The 26293-nt window shown below is 36.3% G+C and overlaps 1 protein-coding gene across 4 annotated transcripts in view; it reads left to right on the top strand.

Moving 5' to 3' along the window:
• Window positions 1-26293, top strand: part of PIBF1 (progesterone immunomodulatory binding factor 1) — a 264067-nt gene that overhangs the window by 27236 nt on the left and 210538 nt on the right. For all 4 annotated transcript variants that reach the window (XR_002823191.1, XM_023726735.1, XM_023726736.1 and 1 more), the window contains exon 6: window positions 23758-23891. Coding sequence is in view for 3 of the 4 variants with exons in the window: in XM_023726735.1 (XP_023582503.1) it covers window positions 23758-23891 (134 nt within the window). In the remaining variant the exon portion in view is untranslated. The remainder of the gene's footprint in view (window positions 1-23757; window positions 23892-26293) is intronic.

Here is a 26293-nt window from a genome sequence, read left to right as displayed (position 1 = left end):
AAGATGGTATTTACCCAAGAATTTTAAAGGACCTCAAGTATGAAGCTGAAACAGCAGCCCATGTATAATCTTGTTATCAAATAGTGCAGTTAGGTTAAGTCTAATTGCTGGAGCACCAGTAAATTGCCTACCTTACCCTAGAAACTAAGGACTGCTAGAACTCCAGCCTGATAAACCACAATGCCATCTTTATTGAGCTTGTGGAACGCTTGAGGATTAGGATTTGTCAATACTTAACTAACCTATTGGGGGAATGACAAAAAAGAGTTTTATAAATGAACATCATTATTATATTTCAGTTGAGTGATAACTATCCATATAGATAAAGACTTTCAAAAAGCCACTGACAGGGTTCTAAATGTCAGTTAAAAACAATGCACACAAAAAATTGACAGACTTTTCAAGAATTGTTATCATAAGTTCTCAGGGAATTGCTTTCTCTTTAGTGGTTAAAAGATGAGAGCCAAAAAGTAGAAATAAAAACAAACTTAAGTCAATAAAAATGAAAATAGAAGTATTCCCCAGAGACAACTGTTAAGTCCAATCTTATTCAATATTTAACATTTTAATACATTATATTGGCGAGGAAGTACAAAGTAAAATCTCAAGTTTACAGATAGTAGTTTTTCTGAGTTATGGAATACCAAACTAATAGGGCAAATTGGAGGAACATCTCAGAACATAACATGTGAACTGATTATAACATGTGTTTTCTTTTAATAACCTGTCAGTTTATATTTCCAAAATTAGTCTGTTCAAAATTGATTCAAAATTAATTACCTGTCATAGTTAATGGTATATTTTTTTCTGTTTTATTATAAAAATTTTAAGCATATAAATAAAAGAATTTTCCAGTGAACACCAGGATATCATTACCTAATTTCTTGTCATTAACATTTTACTACATTTGCTTTGACACATGTATCCATCCACCAATCATGTTTAACTTTATGAGAAATTATCAGATAATTTTTTTTTTCATATATCAGTAGTTTGTTTTTATTGTCAAGTAATATTCTGTTTTCCGAGTAATGTCTATTAACTTGATGGGCATTTGTTTTATTTCTTCCTTAGGGAGATTATAAATAAAACTGCTGTGAACATTTGCTATTTGTTTTTGTATGAATATATATTTTTCAGTTTTCTTGGGTAAATACTTAAGAGTGGAATTCTTCTAGAATTTCCATGAATTCTGGAATTTGTTTATTATAGCTTTTATTTCCCTACTGAGATTTGTATTTGTTCGCTTATCATGAGCATATTTTTCTTTATATCCTTGAGAGTAGTTAAAAATAGCTGTTTTAAAATCCTTAGTCTGCTGATTCCAACAGCAGGGTCACTTCGGATCGGCCTGTGTTTATTGTCTTTTGTTTTAAGAATGGGTCACGTTTTCCTGTTTTTTCGTATGTTGAGTAACTTTAAATTGTTTCTTGAAATAATAGAGTAAATTTAGATCGTAACATTGTGAATGTAATATTGTTATATTCACATATAATCCATTTTACACACCTAATCTCTTTGTGTTCTTAGATAGTAAATTCATTCCCCCACCTACCAGATTTTAGTTTCAGGGTTTTGTTATATTTCTGTAAAGAGTACTGATGTCTTTGTCTTAGCAGGCAATTAACTTGGTTGTACTTATATTGCATATTTTGTCTGTTGGGCAGCAGGTGCAATTTCAGTTGAGTTCTTTTAGCTTTAGTGGGACTACTTGGAGTTTGTTCTACACATGTATTGTTCAGAGGTCAGCCAGAGATTTGGGCAGATACTATCCACAGAATTCAGAGCTCCCCATCTGCCAGTCTCTGGAATTCCCTCCTCACTTTAAAGCAGTTGTGCTGGCTTGAAACTCGTGTTTTCTGGTTTTTCGAGCTAGAAAACAGAAAGGATTTTCTATTACACTTTTATCCATCCAGCATGGCATAGACTGGGGCTGCCTTCAGACTTAAAGCCATTAAAAAAAGACAAAAAACTAACAACAGGAAACTTACCCAGTGCTATTCCCTTCCACATGTAGATGAACCCACCTCCAGAATCTGCCTGATTTTGGTCACTCTTCTGTGCCTGCAGATAGTTGTTTTTATATTTTGCCCAGAATTTATAGTTTTATCTGCAGCGGGATGAGTTGAGTTGGATTTTATTCAGCCATTTACCAGAAGGGAACTACCTTACATTTTTGTTTTAAATGCAAGTGAAGAAAATCAAAATTTAATCTGTGCATGTAGAATATTTGATTTTGAGACCCCTTCTCCTCCCTTAAAAAATGAATGTTGCTTCATTGGAGACTATTTTTCTCAACACGTTTCATTTTCTACTAGCATGGATGATGACATGTTAGGTGTTATTAAGAAAAATATTAGAAGCAAAAGAAACATCACCATACCTTTGAACAAAACATGCAGGTTTTGGAATACCGTTTGTAATTTTGGTTGTTTACACTTTTTACCAGTTAACAATTACTGAATTCCTGATAAAACTATAAAGTTCAGAGTATAGAAATTATAATCTAGTAGGTGAGGGCTGACACATAAAGATCGTTGTTGTTGTTGTGTACCGTCAAGTCGATCCTGACTCATAGCAACCCTATAGGACAGAGTAGAACTGCCTCATAGTGTTTACAAGGCTGTAATCTTTATGGAAGCATATTGCCAGATCTTTCTCCCACATGGCAGCTGGTGGGTTCGAATCGCAGACCTTTTGGTTAGCAGCTGAGTGCTTAACTACAGTGCCACCAGGGCTCCTTATGTAAAGATTAGGATGTGTCAGGTGGACACTAACAACTGAGAAATCTGTGATTAGAGTTTATAAAATCATAGTACAGATAAAGTGAGCATTAACTTGAAAGAGGATAAACTCAGGACAAATACAAGAAGATACTATTATCTCACAGAACAATTAGTAACCTAATAGAAACTTAAAAGAACGGGCGTAGGCCAAAAAAATATAGATGTCTCAAAAATGACAGCAATAGTGACGGTTCCATAATGTTTTACTGAGAAACTGGAAGATACTTGTTAGCTGTGTCTCTGAGTATTGAGACTGGCAATTAGGAAAAGAAGCTTTCCATTTTACTCTAAGCCTTTCCTGGCTTGAGCTTGTTTTATCCAAAATGGTTTTAATGCTTTTTTTAACCACCTGGTGGCAGCATATGTCCATCTATTTTTTTTAAACCAGTTTGGGGCTACTTAGACTGTCTTGTCATTTTTGATCCAGAGGCCAAAGCATTACATTAAATTACCTAATTTTCTTTTATATTTCTTATTTTATATCAACTTTCTACAACTAATCAAATATTACTTTCTAGTCAAATTCAGTAGGTCCGTAACTGGGAGAAAGCAGGGCTTTGAACTGGTTCTAAACAGTTCAGTCATGGCCGATGGAAACAAGGTGGGCCTCAAACCAGTTCGAAGTGGTTCAGTCATGGCTGATGGAAACAAAGGCACCGTAAGCATTGTGTAACAACCAGATCTCTCACGCATCAGCTTTTGACCTGAATAGGAAACAGGCAGCAGTGGCCTGCTAAAAGATGGCAGCCGACCACGTAGCTTTGAATGTGTGTCACTCTCCACAATCCTGCTAGTAATCCAAGTTCGCGCATCAGGGAACTTTCGGGAGGCAATAATCCAGTCTCCCACCTCAGGGAACTTTCAGGAGCCTAATGCAGGAGAATGGATTATTGGCAGGACTGTAGAGAGCTCCACACATTCAAAGCCGCACGGTTGGCCGCCATCTTGAAGTAGGGCACTGCTGCCTGTTTCCGACTCGGGTCAAAAGCCGATGCGCAAGAGGTTTGGTTGCTACGTAACACCTATGGTGCCCTTGTTTCCGTAGGTCATGGCTGAACCACATCAAACCAGTTTGAAGCCCTGCCTTGTTTGCATCAGCCATGACCAGCTGAACTATTTAGAACCTGTTTGAAGCCCTGGGAGAAAGAATTATAAAAACCAAAACTTTTCTGGTGTAATACGTATTTTTCAGACCAAAGGTTTCTCAATGCACTGGTTTCAGAATTATGCCTAATAAAAATGTTAAGAAATGTTAAAGCCACACAAAACAGTTAATTTAACTGTGCTTTTTATTCATATAATCTGCTAGTTTAGGACAGATATGAGTGAGAACTGTTTTAGAAATTTAATAGAATGTGATTCTTGACTTTTAAAAAAGAAATTAATCTTCCTGAAGTACCACTTGTAGTGGATTTCTTGTATTTTCTTTTTTTTTCCAGATCTTTTCTTATTTGAAAGTATCTAGATACTAACACTGAAAAATACGGCTTAACTTTTCCTTCAGGTGTGGAGGTTGTTTTTAAGTGTTAATAATATAGTCTAATTATACCATAGTTTGAGCTATGTATTATATATTACATATGTGAGCTTATGTATGGTACTTAATGTTTTTCTGATATTCTTACTTATGAATTATTTTTATAGCAGGTCGGAATTTTGGTCCGTCATATGCAGCTGAGCTATGTGCAGCTGCTTTGCTGTTGTAGAGTTATTTCAGCATACTTCTTTCATTTCAAAAAAGAAGAAATGTAAACAGTATAAGGCATTAATGAGTCACCACTTAGTAAACCTATTAAGTTTCATGAGGAAATGGTGACTCTTTTTCTCTAATGAGAACTTAAGTAACTAGGAAGCAAGAAGAGTGTTTTGTTCAAGGTAATTTCCTTGTTCAAAACATAGTTACACTTACTGAGAAAAAAATCTGTAATATAAACTTGAGGCTCATCCTAAGTATTCATATCTAAGTAATGTAGTTAATTTGATTTGTATGAAATTAGGTATTTAATTAATGATACGTACTTGTTTTTATACTTCAGGGAGTTTTAACTGTTTGTTTTCTAGAAGTTTTTTTTTTTTTTTTAAATTCTGCCCAGCTAATGAACTTAAAATTGCTTTATAAAAGATATTTGTATGACAATACCCATCAGTTGTAATTATCCTGGTGTTAAGAGATTCATTGGTAAGCAATAATAGGTTTGACTCTTTACATTAAATTTAAAGTGAATAGCACTGCTTAAAATATAGGCTCATGGACACCTCCATATGTTCTGATTTTGATCTGAGATGGAAACATGAATTTCAGTTTTCAGTAAACAACCCAAGATTCTAATGTAGCTGGTTCATGAACTATGAACACATAATATTTTTTTTAAGTAATTTTTGTGTGTGGGTTTACTTATTAACTGAGTGGAAAAAATCTTTGAATTCTTACTTAAATTTCATATTTTTAAGTTTTATATATTATTAGTGCCATTCCTTATCTTCACCATAATATATTTTAATATATTTAACATATCCAAGAATATAGAGTAACAATAGCTGTAGCATTCGTTATGACTTAGTTACACCCATTTCTTGCCTACACCTGTTGCTTCTTCACAAACCTGTTGAATTTTTACAAATAATGTAAATGACTCACAGATAAAAGTGCGTGAGAGTAAAAAAAAAAAAAAAAAAAGTACTTGAGAAAGCTGCAATGAAGACAGTTTTAAATATGTCATCAGGAAGAAGCATCATTTAGCTGATCTGTACATGCATATGAAGAAACATAACTTTTTGAAGAGTAGTAATATGACTTCTTTTTCCTTTGGCACTGTATTTATTGTATTAAATAAACCTAATAACACTTTTAATTTCATGGCACGTTTTGAGGCATTTATTAGGTCTTGAGGTGAAATTTTGAACAAAGTGGCCAAGATGGTATATTATCATATTATGGCAGTGGAAAACCACTCACGAGGGACCTTACCAAATACTTTGGCTTAACTCACCATGTACCATGACCACTTTATTCTCTTGATCTGCATAGTATTTCTTAATCCAGATTCCATAGTTCTCTTTTGTTCATTTTTAGTTTTACAATTTTGTTTATTTAATCATATACAAAAAAAAAATAATAGACACGTGCTATATCATGTGGCTGAATAATTTATAATGGAGAAATACCACTATGATGTCAGCGCCCATGTTTGCATTTAATTTTGTAATGGCATTAGCACCACAGAAGATAATTTTTAAAGAACAGCAGTCAACTTAATATGTAAAATATGTATTTGAATAAAATAAAGGCCAGATGCTATCATGGATAACTGTTTGAATAAAGTTTCAGAGTTCAGATAGTGAAAATATTAAATTATCATTCTCTCTATTGGGTATAGCCATACTAGACTTAGAACTAAATAACTATTACCGTTTAAACATTTTAAGGTGAAATTATATAGTCAGTATAAACTTCTGAATAGAATAAGGCTTGCTGTTTAGATTTAGTGAAAAGAAGAGGAAATAAAAGGATTCTAAGAGATGACAACCTGAATGCATGTAATTTTTCTTTTTTCTTTTTTCTTTTTTTTCCCAATTATCTGCTGCTTCTTAGCCAAGCTGCCACTAATTTAAGGCAAGCTGGGTCTTAGGGGGAAGTCTTGGACTTTTGGAATACTGGTGTTCCGAGTTATGTACTGCTACATAACCTACCTATCGCTGTCAAGTCGATTCCAGCTCATAGCGACCCTATAGTAGGACAGAGTTTTCAAGGCTGTAAATCTTTATGGACACAGACTGCCACATGTTTCTTCCTTGGAGTAGCTGGTGAGTTCATACCACTGACCTTTTGATAAGCAGCCAAGCGCTTAACCACTGTGCCACGAGGTCTTCTTGTTGCATAGCAAACCACCTTAAAACTTTGTGTCTTACGACAACGTATTATTTGTTACGGCTCTGAAGATTTATAGATGCAGTTGCGTATTTCTTGCTTGGCGAAGACTGGAGTCATATGAAGCCGCCTTCAGTCACATATTTGGGACCAGTATGGGAGGGTTGTAACGCCACTCTTTCCACCTGGCCTCGCCACATGACTGTCTTAGGCATCCTTCAGTGTGGCAGTCTCAGGACATGGCATCTGGCCTTCTCCAGAGTATGTGTTCAAGAGACCCAGGCAGAAGTTTAAAGGCTTTGTAGGGCCTAGCTTTGATGCCCCAGAACATTACTTCTGCCACGTTCTGTTGGTCAAACAAGTCATTAAGAGAAACCAACTCTACTTCTCAGTCAGGAAATAGCTTGCCACATCCGAGGAAAGAAATTGATAGAGGCCATGTTGGAGATACACTACTAAAGTTTGAGGTTTTTCTCCTCTGGCCTGAGTGAGAACCTGAAGACAATGTGAAAGAGCCCTGAGCAGGCAAATCTTGGCTTGTAAAAATCTATGGGGCCCTACCCCCATCAGGAATAAGGTGAGTTTGGACTCCTTTGTCTCTAGAAAGTTGAGGAATAGACTTAAGTACTCCATTAAAACAAAGAAACATTTATATTGACTCTATAACCAAATCTAGCCCTATATTGTCTATAAGAAATACGCTCAATGCAAATTTATAAAGAAAAATTAAAATACAAAAGGGTAGATTAAGAAGTATTTTAAAAAGACTGCAGGAAGGTAATATTAACATCAGATAAGGTGGAATTTAAGATTAAAATCACAAAACAGGGTAACAAAAAACATTAATAATGAAAGGTGATTTTATAGTCATAACATCTACATACCAAACGACATGACAACTACATAAAGGAAAAGGTTTTAGAAATACAAGGAGAAATTGGTAAAAATTTAGAAAGAGTAGGGAAGTTTACTTTCATAATTGAGCAGATATAATAATAGACAAAATAAATAAGGACTAGAAGAATTAATTCAATCAGTAATTTTGATTTAGCTGCTACATACAGACTGTCTTAGTTATCTAATGCTGCTATAACAGAAATACCACAATTGGATGACTTTAACAAACAAAAATTTATTCTCTCACAGTCTAGTAGGCTAGAGGTCAGAATTCAGGGCGCCAGCTCCAGGGCAAGTCTTTCTCTCTCTGTCGGCTCTGAGGGAAGGTCCTTTTCATCAATCTTCCCCTGGTCTAGGAGCTTCTCAGCTCAGGGACCCCAGGTCCCAAGGACACGCTTTGCTCCTGACACTACTTTGTTGATAGTATGAGGTCCTCGTGTCTCTATACTGGCTTCTCTCTTTTATATCTCAAATGAGATTGACTCAAAATACAGCCTAATGTTGTAGATTGAGTCCTGCCTCGTTAACATAACTGCCTCTAATCCTACCTCGTTAACATAATAGAGTTAGGATTTACAACACATAGGAGAATCACATCAGATGACAAGATGGTAGACAGTCACACAATACTGGGAATCATGGCCTAGCAAGTTGACATACGTTTTTGGGGCACACAGTTCAATCCATTACACAGACTTTACATTGCTTGAACAGACAATAAAAACTTTTAATGTCAATTAGAAAGTTTAAAAAACTACCATGTATATACTTGACCACATAGTAAACTAATAAATTTTTTTAAAGTATGAATTTTCTAGTTCCTATTTTTTAATCATAATTTAGTGAAATTAGAGATAATAAAAATAAAAGGTAAAGGGAAACATAGTAACTTGAAAAGTAAGAAACAGATTTCTTTTGCCTGAAAGAGGAAAGAAAAACTTTAACCAGAAGGCATTGAAAAGGAGAACACTTTATATCCCAACCTATGGGACACATTTTTAAAGCTGTTCCAGAAAGGTATAGCCTTAAAATTCCTTTATTACTGAAGATAGATGAAAGGGGGTGGGGTGGGGGAGAGGGAAAGACATGTAGTATTCATCTAATAAATCAGAAAAGAATTTAAAAAAGAACAATAGAAGTTAGGTGTTTGGAATTAATAGGCATTAAGAGAATATTACATGCAGCTCTGTGTCAACAGGCTTGAAAACCTAAAGGAAAGTGAAGCATTCCAAACAAAATATAGATTACTCCCACTCTGTCTGGAGCAAGGGAGAATGAAGAAAATGAAAGACTCACGGGAAAGATTAGTCTTCACAGCTACCACAACCTCCACCAGACTGAGTCCAGCACAACTAGTTGGTACCCAGCTACCATCACAAACTGCTTTAACCGGGATCACAATAGAGGGTCTGGACAGACCTGGAAAAAATTGTGGAACAAAATTCTGACTCACAAAAAAAGATGAGACTTACTGGTTTGACAGAGACTGGAGAAATCCTGAGAGAGAGTATGGCCCCCAGACACCCTTTTAACTCAATACTGAAGTCACTCCTGAGGTTCACCCTTCAGCCAAAGATTAGACAGGCCCATAAAACAAAATGAGACTAAATGGGCACACCATCCCAGGGGCAGAGATGAGAAGGCAGGAGGGGACAGGAAAGCTAGTAAGAGGGAACCCAAGATGGAGAAGGGGAGAGTGTTGACATGTCGTGGGTTGGCAACCAGTGTCACAAAACAATATGTGTATTGTTCAGTGAGAAGCTAATTTGCTCTGTAAACCTTCATCTAAAGTACAATAAAAAAAGAAATGTAGTTACTAAAACTGACATAAGAAGAAATGGAGAACTTGAATAGAATAATTACTATGTTAGCTGTTGCCATCAAGTTGATTCCAATTCATAGTGACCCTGTAGGACAAAGTAGAACTGCCCCATACGGTTTCCAAGGAGCAGCTGCTAGATTCGAACTGCCAGCCTTTTGGTTAGCAGCCAAGCTCTTAACCACTGTGCCACCAGGGCTCCATTTTTACTGTTGTTGTTAGGTGCCATCGAGTTGGTTCCAACTCATAGTGACTCTATAGGACAGAGTAGAACTGCCCCATAGGGTTTCCAAGGAGTGGCTGGTGGATTTGAACTGCTGACTTTTTGGTTAGCAGCCAAGCTCTTAAGCGCTATACCACCAGGTCTCCAATTTTTTACCATAAGATGTGTTAAAAGTTTAAGTAAAGTTACACCAGTGATAAAGTAAACCAGGTTCAAGATAGTTTATCCCTGATGGGTTCACAGCTGATTTCTGTAAAGATAGCAGATTCCAGTTAAAATATTCCAGGCTATTGAAAAAGGTAGAAAGATCTGAGGAAGACTGTACAGAAGAAATAAACAAAGAAAACGATAGCCCAGTGTCTCAGTCATCTAGTGCCGCTCTAACAGAAATACCACAAGTGGATGGCTTTAACAACAGAAGTTTATTCTCTCACAGTCCAGTAGGCTCCAAGTCCAAATTCAGGGCATCAGCTCCAGGAGAAGGCTTTCTCTCTCTGTCAGCTCTGGAGGAAGGTCCTGGTGATGCATCAATCCTCCTTTGGTCTGGGAGCTTCTCTGCGCAGGAACCTCAGGTCCAAGGGACATGCTCTGCTCCCGGCACTGCTTCTCTCTTTTATATCTCAAAAGAGATTGCATCAAGACACTATCTAATCTTGTCAACCTTATCGGTATAACCTCATCACAGTGATAGAATTTACAACACATGAGATCACATCAGGTAACACAATCATACAACACTGGGAAGCATGACCCAGCCAAGCTGACAGATATTTTGGGGGACACAACTCAATCCGTGACACCCAGTATTACTTATTACTACATATGCAAAAAATTCAAAATAAAATATTCTCAAATGAATTCTAGCTTTATATCAAAATAATAATGCTTTATTATTAAGTATATTCCAGGACAGAAAGAATAATCCGTTGCATCAGCAAATTAAAGGAGAATAACCATATGATCTTATCAATAGATGATGAGAGGCTATTAATAAAATTCATCCATTCCTAATAAAGACAATAAATATTTATCAAAAAAGTTAACAATTTTAACTTAAATGGCAAAACAATAGAACATTTTTCTGTTAAAATTAGGAAATAGACTGGGATGTTTATTATTGCCATTATTATTCAACATTTTCTCGTAAAGGGCCCTAGCAGATGAAGATGGGGCAGGACCAGGCAGTGTTTCATTCTGTTGTACGTAGGGTTGCTGTGAGTTGGAATCCACTAGACAGCACCTAAGAAAAACACCAACAAATTTGAAAAAAAATTTTTATTTTTTCTATACTATGTTTGAAAAAACAGCTAAAATAACAAGGGAATTTGATATTGTTTCCGAATACAAGGTAAATGTACAATCAGTCAATACTATGTCTCTGTTGTTGTTGTTGTTAGGAGCTGTTGAGTTGATTCCAGCTCATAGCGACCCTGTGTACAACAGAACAAAACACTGCCCGGTCCTATGCCGTCGTCACAATCATTGTTATGCTTGAGCCCGTTGTTGCAGCCACTGTGTCAGTCCATCTTGTTGAGAGTCTTCCTCTTCTTCACTGACCCTCTGCTTTACCAAGCATGATATCCCTCTCCAGGGACTGATCCTTCCTGATGACATGTCCAAAGTATCTGAGATGTAGTCTCACCATCCTTGCTTCTAAGGAGCATCCTGGTATTCTGGTTGTACTTCTTCCAAGACAGATTTGTTTGTTCTTCTGGTATTCCATGGTATATTCAGTATTCTTCACCACAATTCAAAGGCGTCAGTTCTTTAGTCTTCCTTATTCGTTGTCCAGCTTTCACATGCATATGAGGAGATTGAAAACACCATGGCTTGAGTCAGGCACACCGTAGTCTTCAATGTGACATCTTGGCTTTTTAACACTTGAAAGAGATCTTTTGCAGCAGATGCACCCAATGCAGTGCGTTTTTTGATTTCTTGGCTGCTGCTTCCATGGCTGTTGATTTGTGAGTCCAGGTAAAATGAAATCCTTTACAATGTTAGTCCATTTATCATGATGTTGCTTATTGGTCCAGTTGTGAGGATTTTTGTTTTCTTTGTGATGAGGTGTAATCCATACTGAAGGCTGCAGTCTTTGATCTTCATCAGTAAGTGCTTCAAGCCCTCTTCGCTTTCAGCCAGCAAGGTTGTGTCATCTGCATAATGCAGGTTGTTAATGAGTCTTCCTCCCATCCTGATGCTGTGTTCTTCTTCATATAGTCCAGCTTCTCAGATTATTTGCTCAGCATACAGATTGAATAAATATGGTGAAAGGATACAACCCTGACGCAAACCTTTCCTGACTTTAAACCATGCAGTATTCCCTTGTTCTGTTCGAACGCCTGCCTCTTCACCTATGTACAGGTTCCTCATGAGCACAGTTAAGTGTTCTGGAATTCCCATTCTTCACAATGTTCTCCATAATTTGTTATAATCCACACAGTCGAATGTCTTTTCATAGTCAATAAAACACAGGTAAACATCTTTCTGGTATTCTCTGCTTTCAGCCAGTATCCATCTGACATCAGCTGTGATATCCTTTGTTCCATGTCTGCTTCTGAATCCAACTTAAATTTCTGGCAATTCCCTGTCAGTATACTGCTGCAGCTGCTTTTGAATGATCTTTAGTAAAAATTTTACTCGCGTGTGATAATAATATTTTTCAATAATTTCCGCATTTGGTTGGATCACCTTTCTTGGGATTGGCATAAATATAGATCTCTTCCAGTCGATTTGCGAGGTAGCTGTCTTCCAAATTTCTTGACATAGACGAGTGGCATAGATGATTTCACTAGACCTACAACAACTTCACAGAGGTATGCATGGGAGAAAATATTTTATTCCCAAGAAAAGTAATGAACTTATATGAAGAAACCAATAAAAATTTAGTGTTGAACATGGAAGTATTATACCTCAGAAGGAAGACAAAACTAAACCAAACCAAACCCACTGCCGTCGAATTGATTCCAACTTATAGCGACCTTACAGCAGCCCTGTAGAACAGAGTAGAACTGCCCTATAGGGTTTCCAAGACTGCAGATCTTGATGGAAGCAAACTGCCACATCTTTCTCCTGGGGAGTGTGTAGTGGGTTCGAACCATCAACCTTTTGGTTAGCAGCCAAGCACTTTAGCCACTGTGCCACCAGGGCTCCTAGAAGGATGACAAAGTCATAAATACAGCAATTAGTCCACTATTAATATATTAATCTAATACAGTTTTGTCATATCCAATATTTTTCTTTTCTTTTTTAGGGGGGCAGGAGAGGAAGAGAAGTGGATTAGAAATGGGTACAATAATTTTAGTCTTTATGAAGAAAATAAATGCCCTAGAATTTTCAAGAAAAGTATGCAAAAGAAGATAGGGCATGGGGGAAGGTGAGAGGCTGCTCCTACCGAGATCTCACTCGATACTACAAAACTAATTAAATGTGATACCATCATAGAAACAGACAAACATCAGTGGAACAGATTATAGAAATAGATCTAATTATATACCACAATAGTGGTAATTCAGTTCAGTTGAAAAAGATGCTTATTGATTAAAAGAGTTCTAGCACAACTAGTATTTATCTGTTTAAAAAAAAAAGGTTTGTCTTCAGATTTTATACTATACACAAATACTAATTCTAGCTGGATTAAAATTTGTGGAAGAAAATCTAGGCAATTACTTGAACAGACACAGAAGTTCTCAGTCTGTGGATCTTTAGATGGTGTATGGAAGAAATTATTTTTACTTCCAACTAAAATTTAGCATTTCCTTCAATTACAAATGTAGGCAGAGAATCACAGTAGTATTACCATTACCTGTGACTCTCTCAGCGTTAGAAATAAGATATTTTCGTATCACAATGTAGTTATTGCAGATATCTTTAGATAGAGTTTATGCTCATCACTACTTCCAACATTACTGTGTTATTAGACTCTTCATTAGGTCTTATCTTTAATACATTAATAAAGGATATGTGTAACTTTAAAATATTTTGATCATTTTATTTCAGAGTAATTTGTTTACCTTGTAATTCCATATATTTTAATTTATGCTTTTAGAAGCATTCTCAGAAGGGTTTCACAGGCATCACCATATTGCCAATGGGGTCCATTGCATAAAATGTTTAAAAATTCTTAATTTAGGTAAATAATGACAGTGCTTCTCCAACTTTAATGTGAATGTGAATCACCTCAGGACCTTGATAAAATGAAGTCTCTAACTCAGTAGCTCTGGGGTTGGACCCAAGATGGTACATTTTTAACAAGCTCCCAGGTGATATCAGTGCTCCCAGCCTATGCCAGTTCCTGGACTGAACTGTGAGTGGCTAATTTTTTCAATAAAGTAGTGACAGCCACATGTGGCTATTAAATTTAATTAAAATTCAGTGTTCTGTCTCACTGGTTACATGTGTTAGTGCCTACCTTATTGGATGGTGCAGATATAGAGGATTTTCATCATGGCAGAAAGTTCTATTGGACAATGCTGTTCCAGAGGTGGGGTAAAAGCTTTACAAAAAAAAGACGAAAAGGACACCACATGCAAAGTTTAATTTTTAAAGTACACTTTTCAGGAAAAAATTGGAATTCATATGACAAAAACTTAATACCAATACTATTTAAAGCTCTTATAAATTAACAAGGGAGCCCTGGTGGTGCACTAGTAAAGTGCTCAGCTACTAACTGAAAGGTCAGTGATTTGAACCCAGCGGCTTCCTGGGAGAAAGATGCGGCACTCTGTTTCCATAAAGATTACGGCTTTGGAAACTCTAGGGGGCAGTTCTGCTCTGTCCTGTAGGGTCACTGTGAGTCGGAATTGACTCTACTGTGGCAGTGGGTTTGGTTGTTTTGGTTTTTTGTTTGTTTGTTTGTTTTTTTTAATAACAAGAAAAAGACAGCCCAGTAGAAAAATGGGCCAAGATTGTAAGTAGGCATTTCACAAGAAGTGCAAATCCAAGTGGCCATATATTCAAAATTGCTAGCATTTTGGAAAATATAATTAAAGTAACTGAGAGTACAGATTCATAAAAATGAAAAAAGTATTTAATGCTTATTTAACTCACCCTAAAGGCATGAAAAAACATACTTTTCTTGCATTAATATACTGACATTCTTTTAATAAGTGAGATTTAAAGATAATTTAGCAAATTTGTCTCTTTTAAAATATTAAGATTTAAATTTGTTTGGTTCAGTCATTTTGGGCTCAGTACCTATTGAAAGACCAATATTTCAAATTTGTTTCAGTAATTTGCGGAATAAAATGTTGGCTGTTTAAAAATGGCCTCCCAGTACATCAACATTTTTTGTTAGAAATGGTGGGTTCTGTGAGATCCATGAGGCTACCAATCATGTCTTAATACAGTAATGTAATTTTTAGCACAATCGTAGGCACATAAAATAAACGAACAGATGCATCAGGTTGTATGCTCACTTTACGGAGGCAGCAATTAACTCCAGAGAAGTCGGCTTGCTAGAGCTCTAGTAGTAGAGTCAGAATTTGAATCCATGTCTCTTATCCCAATGTAGTGTTTATCACACTTGATGAAAGTTTACCTTTCTTTATCCCCCTAAATTTTTTAAAAATATTTTTCCTTTTAGAAAGGTTTACACTTTTATGTTTGAACCCCCCATTTACTGAAGAAGATATAATTGAAAAGATAGCATATAATAAAAAGTATTAACATTTTCTTGTTTTCTTTATAGCCCATAGCAGACTTTTAATTCTTCAGTTTTTTTGCTTTTTTTAAAGACTTTTTAAAAAGCCAAAAAAAATTTTTTTTAATGTATTTCTTGAAGATCTTAACTTACGGCAAAAGTTAGTCAGGCAGCAGAGTAGACTTCTGTTGTGACGTAGAGGGACAGTCTATGACTGTTAATTACGTTTCTTGTTATTTGTAGTAGTTAGTTGCTTGGATTAGATTATTGACAATGTGAAACTTGTAGGAATTTTGAAAAGTGAATTCTCACTTTCCCAGAATAGCTAACCAAGCGATTTCTTGCCATCGACTGAACTGCAATCCAGTGTAAACTGCTTCTGATTTGAACCATTGACCTTAAGGTAAATGTCACTATATCCTGTTTCCAATTTCCTTAGCTGCCCTATCTCCCCACAGGCAGGAGATCACTTCATTTCTTAAAAGACTTATTTTGACACACAGGCTCCACTTTCTTCTCAGTTTACATGGTGTGAGAGGCCAAAGATTTAAATGATGCTTAGAAATTCATTATGTCCAAAGTAATTGCCTTTTGGCTTACACAGCTATTGAATGTTTAAAATGTGCCAATTTAGCTGCACCTTTGCATACTTTTTTACTTTTTGTAGAAAACATTTAGATTCAATGTTATTTTGTCAAATTGTGTTTTAATATGTATTTGAGGAATAAGTGTAGTAACTGATCTAAGGGGGATCCAAAATTAACTTTGAATTTATTCATGTGCCATATTTGAGCCCACAAAATTTGCAGTTAAAGTTCTTTTAACACCATGGATTTGATAAATAAGTAATGTTAACTTCTGATCAATAGTTTCACAGTTTCCATGGAGTAGATTGTTCAGAAAACAGAAACCTGAAATTAAGAAAAGAATGAACTGTTTGTGACTTCAAGAATCTAAATTCTAGCTCTATCTCTGCCAGCTCTGGAATCCTAGACAAACCATTTAACCCAAAACCAAATCCACTGCCATCAAGTTGATTCCAACTCATAGTGACGCTGTAGGACAGAGTAGAACTGCTCTATACGGTTTCTAAGGCTGTGCGGACTGTCACATCTTTCTCTTGCGGAGCAGCTGGTGAGTTTGAACTACTAACCTTTTGGTTAGCAGCTGAACACTTATTAACCACTGCATTACCAGTGGTTTTAACCTCTCTCAGCCTTAATATATCTTATCAAATAAGAAGATTGTAGGACATTATCTCTAGGATGTCTTTCATCTCTGAAATTCTGTAAATGTAATTGCTTAGCTGCTATAGTTTGGAAACGAGGTATAGGTAAAAAGGCAAGTCGTTGTAAAAATAAAGGGCCTAATAGTTTTTTTATAACTTAGCCAAAAATATAAAATTTACAGTTTCTTATGTCAAATAGTCAAATTTAAAATCAGATCTATAAGAGTCATAATTTTCAAAAAAAAAAAAAAAAGTTTTGTAGTTACTTCTTGGCAGTTTATTAAGTTCCAGGAAATTTAATTCATATATCCATTTAGGCACTGTTTATTGAGTTCACTTTGTCCTAAACACCAAGCTAACCATTGGTGATACAAAGAATAAATCATTTCTTTTGATTTTTAAATATATCTTAAAATTAAAAATGGTAATGCATGCTTATTGCAGAAAACTTTAAACAGTAGAAAAATAGGGTAAAAAAGATGTCTCTTTACCATCCTCTTCCATCCTGCTCCTTTTCTCACACATCTCCTTTCCATTCCTAATATAAGCATCCATGAAGAACTTCTCCTCGGTTAATGTTTTGGTTTGTTTGTTTGTTTTTTAATGTTTAAGTATAATATATATAAAGAAATCATAATTGTACAACTTGATGAATTTTCATAAAGTGAACACAGCTGTTTAACCACTACCAGATCAAGAAATAGAAGCTCCTTCATGCAGTCTTCCTCAAATTTTTGACAATATTCTGTATATATGTTATGTAGAATATTGTTTTAGATTGGTTTTATTTGTAGATATACAATAATAGTTTTGAATTTCAGTTAGAAAACTGGTAATTTATTAAATATCAACATTTAAAGATACTTTTTCTACAACTTGAGCTAGTTATTTTAAATACTAGTACTGCATAGTCCATGCATATTTCAACATTCATTCATTCTGTAAATATTTGCAGTGTAACTAGGTATACAGTTAAAGGAGGTCTTTATGGAACTCCAAGTCTTATATGGATGTGGGGAAAGTGCAAGAGTTATAGGCAAAACAAGAAAATATGCAATTACTATAGCAGATTTACTTTTTTCAGGCTAGAGGTAGCCTTGTTTTCTTTCCTCATATGACTAATTTAGGAGATAGAAAGATGACATTAACCCTGGCAGCCAAAATCAGTTCTGTTCCATATATGTAGAAAGCTGGCAAACAGGTGAAATCTTCTCAATGATTTGGGTTGTTCTTATTTTTGCTGTGTAGTTTTTTTGTTTTGTTTTTTTAAATAAAAAATGAAATCTGCAGAACATCTCACAACATGCTGAGTGAAATTAGTCGCAAAAGGACAAATATGGTATAAAACCACTATTATAAGAACTCAAGAAAAGGTTGAAACAGAAGAAAACATTCTTTGATGGTTATGAGGGTGGGGAGGGAGGGAAGGAGAGGGGATTCACTAACTAGATAGTAGACAAGAATCATCTCAGGTGAAGGGAAGGACACACAATACAGGGGAAGTAAGCACAACTGGACTAACCCAAAAGCTAAGAAGTTCCTGAACACAACCAAACACTTCAGGGGACATAAGGTCTGGGACTGGGGTCTGAGGAACATGGTTTTGGGGACTATCTAGGTCAACTGGCCTAACAAAGTTTATTAAGAAAATGTTCTGCATCCCACTTTGGTGAGTGGTGTCTGGGGTCTTAAAAGCTTGCAAGCAGCCATCTAAGATACATCAATTGGTCCCAACCCACTTGGAGCAAAGGAGAATAAAGAGCACCAAAGACGCTTGGAAAATATTAACCCAAGAGACAGAAGGGCCACATAAACCAGAGACTCCATCAGCCTGAAACCAGAAGAACTAGATGGTGCCTGGCTACCACCAATGACCGCCCTGATGGGGAACACAGCAGAGAGTCCCTGAAGGAGTCAGAGAAAAGTGTGGAACAGAACTCAAATTCACATAAAAAGATCAGACTTACTGGTCTAACTGAGACTGGAGGAACCCCCGAAGCCATGGCCCCCAAACGCTGTGTTAACCCAGAACTAAAACCATTCCTGAAGACCACTCTTCCGACAAAGATTAGACTATAAAACATAAAATAATATTTGTGAAGAATGTACTTAGTTCATGCAGATACACGAGACCGAAGGGGTGGCTCGAGGCAGGATGAGAAGGCAGGAAGGGACAGAAGCTGGTTGGATGGACTCGGGAAACCCGGGGTGGAAAGGGGGAGTGTACTGTCACATTGTAGGGATCGCAGCTAGTGTTACATGACAGTAGGTGTATAAAATTTTGTTTGAGAGATTAACTTGAGCTGTAAACTTTTACGTAAAGTATAATTTAAAAAGAAATTAAGACTTGCTGTTAACTCACTTACTGTTATGTAGAAATATTTCAGTTAGAAAGGGCTGGTGCCTAGAATTTTATGTGTGTTCCCTTATTTATGTTTGAAAAAGTTTTTGTTGTTATTTTGTTTTGTCTTTGCTTCTTTTGTTTTATTTAATGTCCTCCTTTTCTACAGACATTAATTGCAAATCTTTTGTATAATAGAGTACTAGGTACTAGGATTGTAGAAAACTTCCTTAAGTTTTTCATTATGATATAGGAGGCAAGTAATGGCAGATCACAGTACATGTGCCGGGTTTTCTGACAGAGGTAGAAACAAATGCTATGGGAAAATACAAGACAGACATGCAACTCAGAGTTGAGGCTTGGAGGCCTCCCTCTGAAGTTGATGCTGAACTCAAGACGGAAGAATGCAGAGGGGTAATACAAAATAATACTTCTGCTCTCTTCAGCCTTAACTACAAAGTTCTACACAATTGTGAGGTTTGGTTTATTTTACTGGAAAATGCTACTTTTCCTATTTTCCAGTATTGTCTCTTAATTTATTTGCTAATAATAAATGAAGCAGATTTTTTTTTTTTTAATACAAAAGTAGTAATTTTATTTAAAGGGAAATTTTTCAGTTGGAAAGTCCTAAAGAAAGTATTGGTGGAACGTATACATTCTCTGATTATAGTTGGTCATATGGTGTTTATGTTTAAAGAAAATTAATTTATATCCTGTGGAATTGCTCTTCTGCACCAAAAGTTTATACTGCATATATTTCAGGATTAGGGGATTGGTGTCCCCTCTTAAATCGTTACATTTTTAGATGTTTACACCTCTGCTCTCACATAAAAACTCCTGTTTCTTTAGGCATTCATGTTAATTGGATACCCCATCTTACAACCTTCCTCACTGTAGACCACTGAAACATTCCTCTTTATTTAACGGAAGTTTTGTTGTTAATTTAGTCTTCCTTTCCACTTTAGCTCCTGCCTGGGTTACTTCTCTGATTCATCCACAACCCTTGTATTTTATTGATCTCATCTCCAGTGACTGCTGCTTCTCCACTTTAGCATTCAGTCTGACGGCCATCTTCTTCTGTTCCTTGTCACTGAGAATTGATTATAATTCCTATATTTCCATATTTTTCAGTCGTCTACTTCCAACTCATCTGTTGACAGAATTTCCAATTCATGTAATTCATTTCTTTATCAATCCCTTTCTAAATGTGTTTTCTTCCCTCTCTATGATATTATCACTCTTAATCCTTTCTATTGCCAATGTCCTCAATTCCTCTAATTCCACTGTCTTTCTCAAACCAACCTGGCAGAATCTCAACTCTTCATTTTTCCAAGTGTCTGAGCACTTGTGGAGAAAATCACATAAGCAGTAATAAGCACAGTATTTATTGTTACCAACCTCAAATATTAAAAAAAAATTCATTGCCATCGAGTTGATTCCAGCTTATAGCGACCCTGTAGGACAAAGTAGAAGTGCCCCATAGGGATTCCAAGGAGCAACCGGTGGGTTTGAACTGCTGTCCTTTTGGTTAGCTGCCATAGCTCTCAACCACTGTGCCACCAGGGCCCCAGAGTGTATGCTGAAACTCAGAATCAAGTGTGGGACCTTTAGATCTTCAGTGTAATGCTTTCCCAACTGAGCTATTTCTGCAGTCCTCCTAACTGTGCTGTAATCCTGTTTTTTCTAGTCCTCTCTCCTTTTTCACAAAGATGATTGTAGACACCACCCTTTTCATATCCCCAGCATCCCACTTTCCCTCTCATTCTCAGCAGATGAGTTGGTACTTCATTTCACAGAGATAATAGAAATTATCAGAAGAGAATTCCCTCAATGTGTTACCACCAAACCTGCAAACATACATCTGCACGCATTCTGTTCTTGTTTGTTTTTTCGTAACTGTTTATAATGGGAAGAGTCTTGGCCTCAACGAGTAGAAAAATCGTCTGCATTTAGGAGCAAAGTGGATAATATAAATGTGTAAAGCTTTAGTGCTATGGTCTGTGGCAAATTGGAAAGAGCTACCTAAAGACATTCAAATTCAAGTTTTTAATACTGTGTATCAGCTGGAAAAATTGTGCCTTGATGAGCATGACTTCTGATCTAAGACTAATCTCAACACCTGAATTTTGTATCTCACTCCCTGATGCCTTTATAGGGTCTTTACCCTCTTAAATATGCCCCTTTTCTCTGCTACCAATTCCTCTTTCGCTGTTAGTTCTTCCCATCAGTATTTGAATATTTTCAAACTTGTTTCATCTTTAAAATTTTTCTCTTTAGCCCTCTTTTCTTCTCTAGCTACTACACTTTCTTCTGTTTTTACTGTTAAGATATACAAAAAGTTGTCTACAATTTTGGTGGTCTCTGCTATTTATAAGACATTTATCCTCTCCAAGCCTCAGTTTTCTCATCTGTACAAAACAGAGGACAATATTTATACCCAGCCATAAAGTTAAAGATTAAGTGAGATAATGCATGTAAAATACTTAGCAGAAAACAAATACATACTGAGAACTCAGCTATATTTGCTTTAGTCTTTGGCAGTCTACCTTCTGTCCCTACCCGAGCATTGGATAGTTTGTGGTTTTTTTATTAGTAGTACTCAATACTATTGACTGCTTCCTCTCCTCAGTGCACTCTCTTCTACTGTTGTTCCTGACACACACTTCTGGCTCACCTTTTGTCTCTGAATATTCTCTCAGGTTCTGTGGACTCTTTCATCTTTTGCTTATCTTTAAAGTTTATATTCCTCAAGATTCTGTTATGGTCTTTGTACAGTTATTAAAATTGAGCCATAAATTTGTCTAATCTCTCTGCAAGCAAAAGCAAAAAGGAAGCATGATGATAATATTAGTTTATAGCCAGTGAGCATATACTATGCACTAGGCATTTTTATAAGCACTTTACATGGATTACTTCATGAGGTATATGAAGTAATATATATATTACTCTATGAGGTATATGAAGACACTGAAATACAGGAGATCAACTAACCTGCCCAAAGTTTTAACTGCAAGTAATTCAATTCTAGGCAGTTCCATTCTGGAGCTTGCTTTCCTAATCTTAATACAACACTGTCTTCCAAAACAGTCACGTGATGAGCAGTGTTTAGAAGGGTACACTATTCTTCAGGGGAACCAAAGTTTCTTTTGTGACTTAGGTCTGAAATGATAGATGTGATGATCCTTTGGGAGAAAGCAGACTAGCCTCAGTTATAATCCTGTAGTAAACATAGTAGTAGCATTCCATTCTCAAGAGATACCCTTATACTATACTAAAGCAAAACACACTGAATACAGTTATTCTTTAATTACAACTCTCAAATATTCCTTTGGTAGAAATTTGGGAGCAAACATTTCTAAGTTATGTTTAATAGTTTAAAGAGAACAAAAATTGTGTCTTCCTCATCTTTGTATCAATAGTGCCTAGCCCAGGACTTATCACATAGAAATAATTCAGTCAGTATATGAAGAATGAATGTGACCACACTTAACTGGCCAGCTACCTGGCACAGAATGTATCTAACATCTGAGTTCTGGGGATAGAGCTAACGGTTAGTTGCAAAATCTGGTGAGTTCAAAGAGGGGAAACTCAGCCCGTGTCCTACTTTCCCTCCCAGTTTCTATATTCATTTATTTCTATATTTTATATTTGTTTCCCAATTTATTCCAAAGCATTTATTTCATTCTTACTGTATGCCAGATACTGTGTAAAGTGATGGCTATCCAGTGATGAACAAAACAAAGTGCCTGCCCTTAAGGTATTTTGTTCTGGTGAGGTATATAGAAAACTAAATGATACAGTGAGGTTGGTGCTCTGAAGGAGGCAAATATTCAGATTATATGCAGGTATTCAGGTAGTTGGAACAGCATGCTTAAAAATCCTGGAGGATAGCTATCCATCAGGGTTGGAGGGTGAAGTGTGAACATGAGGAATGATGAGAAATGAGGCCTGTAGTAAACAAGGCCAGATTCTGAAGAGCCTTGTGATTGTTTTAAGGTTTTTACTTCTATCCCTCCCCCCATATCTCAGTAATCCCTTTCTTATGTGCGGCAGTATGATGCGTGGAGGGCAGCTCAGTGTAGAAATGTGTTCCCAGGGCCACAAATTCCTTTTTTGCTGAATACCACAATTGAAACAGCATGATTAATCTCTAAATTGTGAATTCCTAAAGAACAGGGACTTTATTCATTTCTGTATCTTAGGCATAATAATAAATCAGGAAATGTTAAAAAAAAAAGTCATTTAACATTTTATGAAGGAGCCCTGGTGATGCAGTGGTTAAGCACTTGAAAGGTTGACGGTTGGAACCCACCAGCTCCTCTGCTCGAAAAAGAAGTGGCAGTCTGCTTTCGTAATGACTACAGCCTTGGAAACCCTATGGGGCAGTTTTCCTCTGTCCTGTAGGGTTGCTATGAGTTGGAATCAACTAGACTGCAGTAGGTTTTTTGGTTTAGTCATTTTATATATTATTCTAGGAACCAAAACATAGTTGTCATATTTTTTTTTAAATGAAAAACAAAGTTCAGGTTTTAAACAAATGACTTACAAATGAATTTATAAACTACTCTAATTTTAAGATTGTTGTTGTTGTGTGCTATCAAGTCGATTTTTGACTCATAGCGACCCCATGTGGTAGAGTAGAACTGCTCTATAGGGTTTTCTAAGCTATATTGTCTTTATAGAAGCAGATCGTCAGGTCTTTCTCCCATGAAACTTCTGGGTGGGTTTGAACCACCAACTTTTCAGTTAGCAGCCGAGTGCTTAACTGTTGCACCACCAGGGCTCCTTGAATTTAAGATTACCTGTCTTTAAGTAGGGAAAAATTACTAAACAGAAAAATTGAGAGGTTGTTTTTTTTTTTTTGTTACAAGGAGATTCACAGTTTAACAGAAGAATTCAATACAGAATTTGGTCACTATATTTAGTTTGAAATGTTTACTATTCCTTTAATTTATAGACATATGAAGAAGAGCGAAGAATCTGCTCCGAGCTTCAAAATAGATGTCAACGTTTGGCCTTAGAATTAGCAGACACAAAGCAATTAATTCAGCAAGGTGATTACCGTCAAGAGAACTATGATAAAGTCAAGAGGTAAGTAGTTAAGATGCCTATAGTAGTTCTCATTTTTAGCATGTATCTCAGTCACCTGAATTCTTACCATCAGCATTGTTAATTCTACTTTATACCGTTGTCTTCATTTCTCAAAAGCATGTAGTTTTAGGGATTTGTTTGTTGGGCTTCAGATTGTATTTTTATATTTGTTTTTATTTTAGTTAGAGGTTGCTGCTGTTTTTTAAAATGTGAAGTCTTAAAAGATAGGAACCCAGTTAGATACCAAGCCTTTGCATAGTCAGTCATAACAAATTATAGATAACATTGTGAAGAATTGGGAATTCCAGAACACTTAATTGTGCTCATTCAGAATTTGCACATAGACCAAGAGACAGTCATTTGAACAGAACAAGGGAATAGGCGTGGTTTAGAGTCAGAAAAGGTGTGCATCAGGGTTGTATCCTTTCACCGTACTTATTCAGTCTGTATGCTGAGCAAATAATTCAAGAACCTACACGTTATGAAGAAGAACGCAGCATCAGGACTGGAAGAAGACTCTGACAACCTATGATATGCAGTTGACGCAACCTTGCTTGCCGAAAGCGAAGAGGGCTTGAAGTGCTTACTGATGAAGATCAAAGACTACAGCCTTTAGTATGGGTTACACCTCAACATGAAGAAAACAGAAATCCTCACAGCTGGACCAATAAGCAACATCATGATAAAAGGAGAAAAGATTGAGGTTTCTAAGGATTTCATTTTACTTAGTTCCACAATCAATGCCTGGTGGAAGCAGCAGTCAGGAAATCAAATGACATATTGCACTGGGCGAATCTGCTGCAAAAGACCTCTTTCAAGTGTTGGAAAGCAAAGATGTCAATTTGAGGACTAAGGTGTGCCTGACCCAAGCCATGGTATTTGCAGTTGCCTCATATGCTTGTGAAAGCTGGACAGTGAGTAAGGAAGACCGAAGAATTGATGCCTTTGAATTATAGTTCTGGTGAAGAATATTGAATATACCATGGACTGCCAGAATAACAAACAAATCTGTCTTGGAATAAGTACAGCCAGAATGCTCCTTAGAAGCGAGGATAGTGAGATGTCGTCCCACATATGATCAGGAGGGACCAGTCCCTGGAGAAGGACATCATGCTTGATAAATTAGGGTCAGCAAAAAAGAGGAAGACCCTCAACGAGATGGATTGACACAGTGGCTGCAACAATGGGCTCAAACATAGCTACAGTTGTGAGGATGGCGCAGGACCAGGCAGTGTTACCTTCTCTTGTACGTAGTGTCACTATGAGTTGGAACCAACTCGACGACACCTAAAAACAACAACAAAATCTCAAATGTGTAAATATTTTTAAAATGTTTTTTGGTGATTATTTTTATGTTGTGAAATCAATTTAAATACTTCACAGTTTTCCCTTAAGTTCAATTAATCCTTTCTAACAAAAGATACACACTCTTTTTTTTATAATTGAGAATATACACAACAAAACATATACCAATTCAACAGTTTGTACATGTACCATTTAATGACATTATTTACATTCTTCAGGCTCTGCAACCATTCTCACCCTCCTTTTCTGAGTTGTTCCTCCTCCATTAACATAAATTCACTGCCTTCTAAGATTTCTATCTAATCTTTCAAGTTGCTGTTGTCAATTTGATCCCATATAGATAGTTCTTAAAAGAGCATAATGCTCAAGGCAGACTTTTTTTTACTAGTTAAGTTGAACTATTGTAACAGCAATTACAATAATTGGCTATGCAGCCCTAGCCTTACTCCAGGCAATTTTTCCATCACTGATAACGCCCCCTTTTACTTTCCCCCCTACCCCTGGTAACCACTAATAAACTTTGTTCTCTGTACATTTTCCTTTTCTAGTCTTTTTATATATAAGTGAGGTCATAAAATGTTTGTCCTTTTGTGATTGACTTATTTCACTCAGCATAATGTCTTCCAGCTCCAACTATATTGTAGCATGTATCAAGACTTCACTTCTCCTACTGGCTGAGTAGTATTCCATTGTATTTATGTACCACATTTTGTTTATCTATTCATCTGTTGATGGGCATTTAGGTTGTTTCCACCTTTTGGCTATTGTGAATAGTGCTGCAGTGAACACTGGTGTACAAGCTCTATTTGAGACTCTGCTTTCAAGTCTTTTGGGTATATACCTAGGAGTGGAATTGCTAGGTCATATGGTAGTTCTATTTTTATTTTTTTGAGGAACTGCCACACTGTTTTCCACAGCAGCCGTACCATTTTGCATTCCCGCCAGCAATGGGAAAGGGTTCTAATTTTCCCATATCTTCACCAACATATGTTGTTTTCAGTTTTTCTTTAATCTTAGCCATTTTAGTCGGAGTGAAATGGTATCTCATTGTGATTTTGATTTGCATCTCTCTGATGGCAAAAAGTGCACAATTTTTT

This window comes from Trichechus manatus, unplaced genomic scaffold (assembly GCF_000243295.1).
Source record: "Trichechus manatus latirostris isolate Lorelei unplaced genomic scaffold, TriManLat1.0 scaffold00013, whole genome shotgun sequence".
In the NCBI taxonomy this organism is placed as follows: domain Eukaryota; kingdom Metazoa; phylum Chordata; class Mammalia; order Sirenia; family Trichechidae; genus Trichechus; species Trichechus manatus.
Note: the sequence above shows the minus strand (reverse complement) of the source record. Positions and strands in the feature narration are given on the sequence as shown.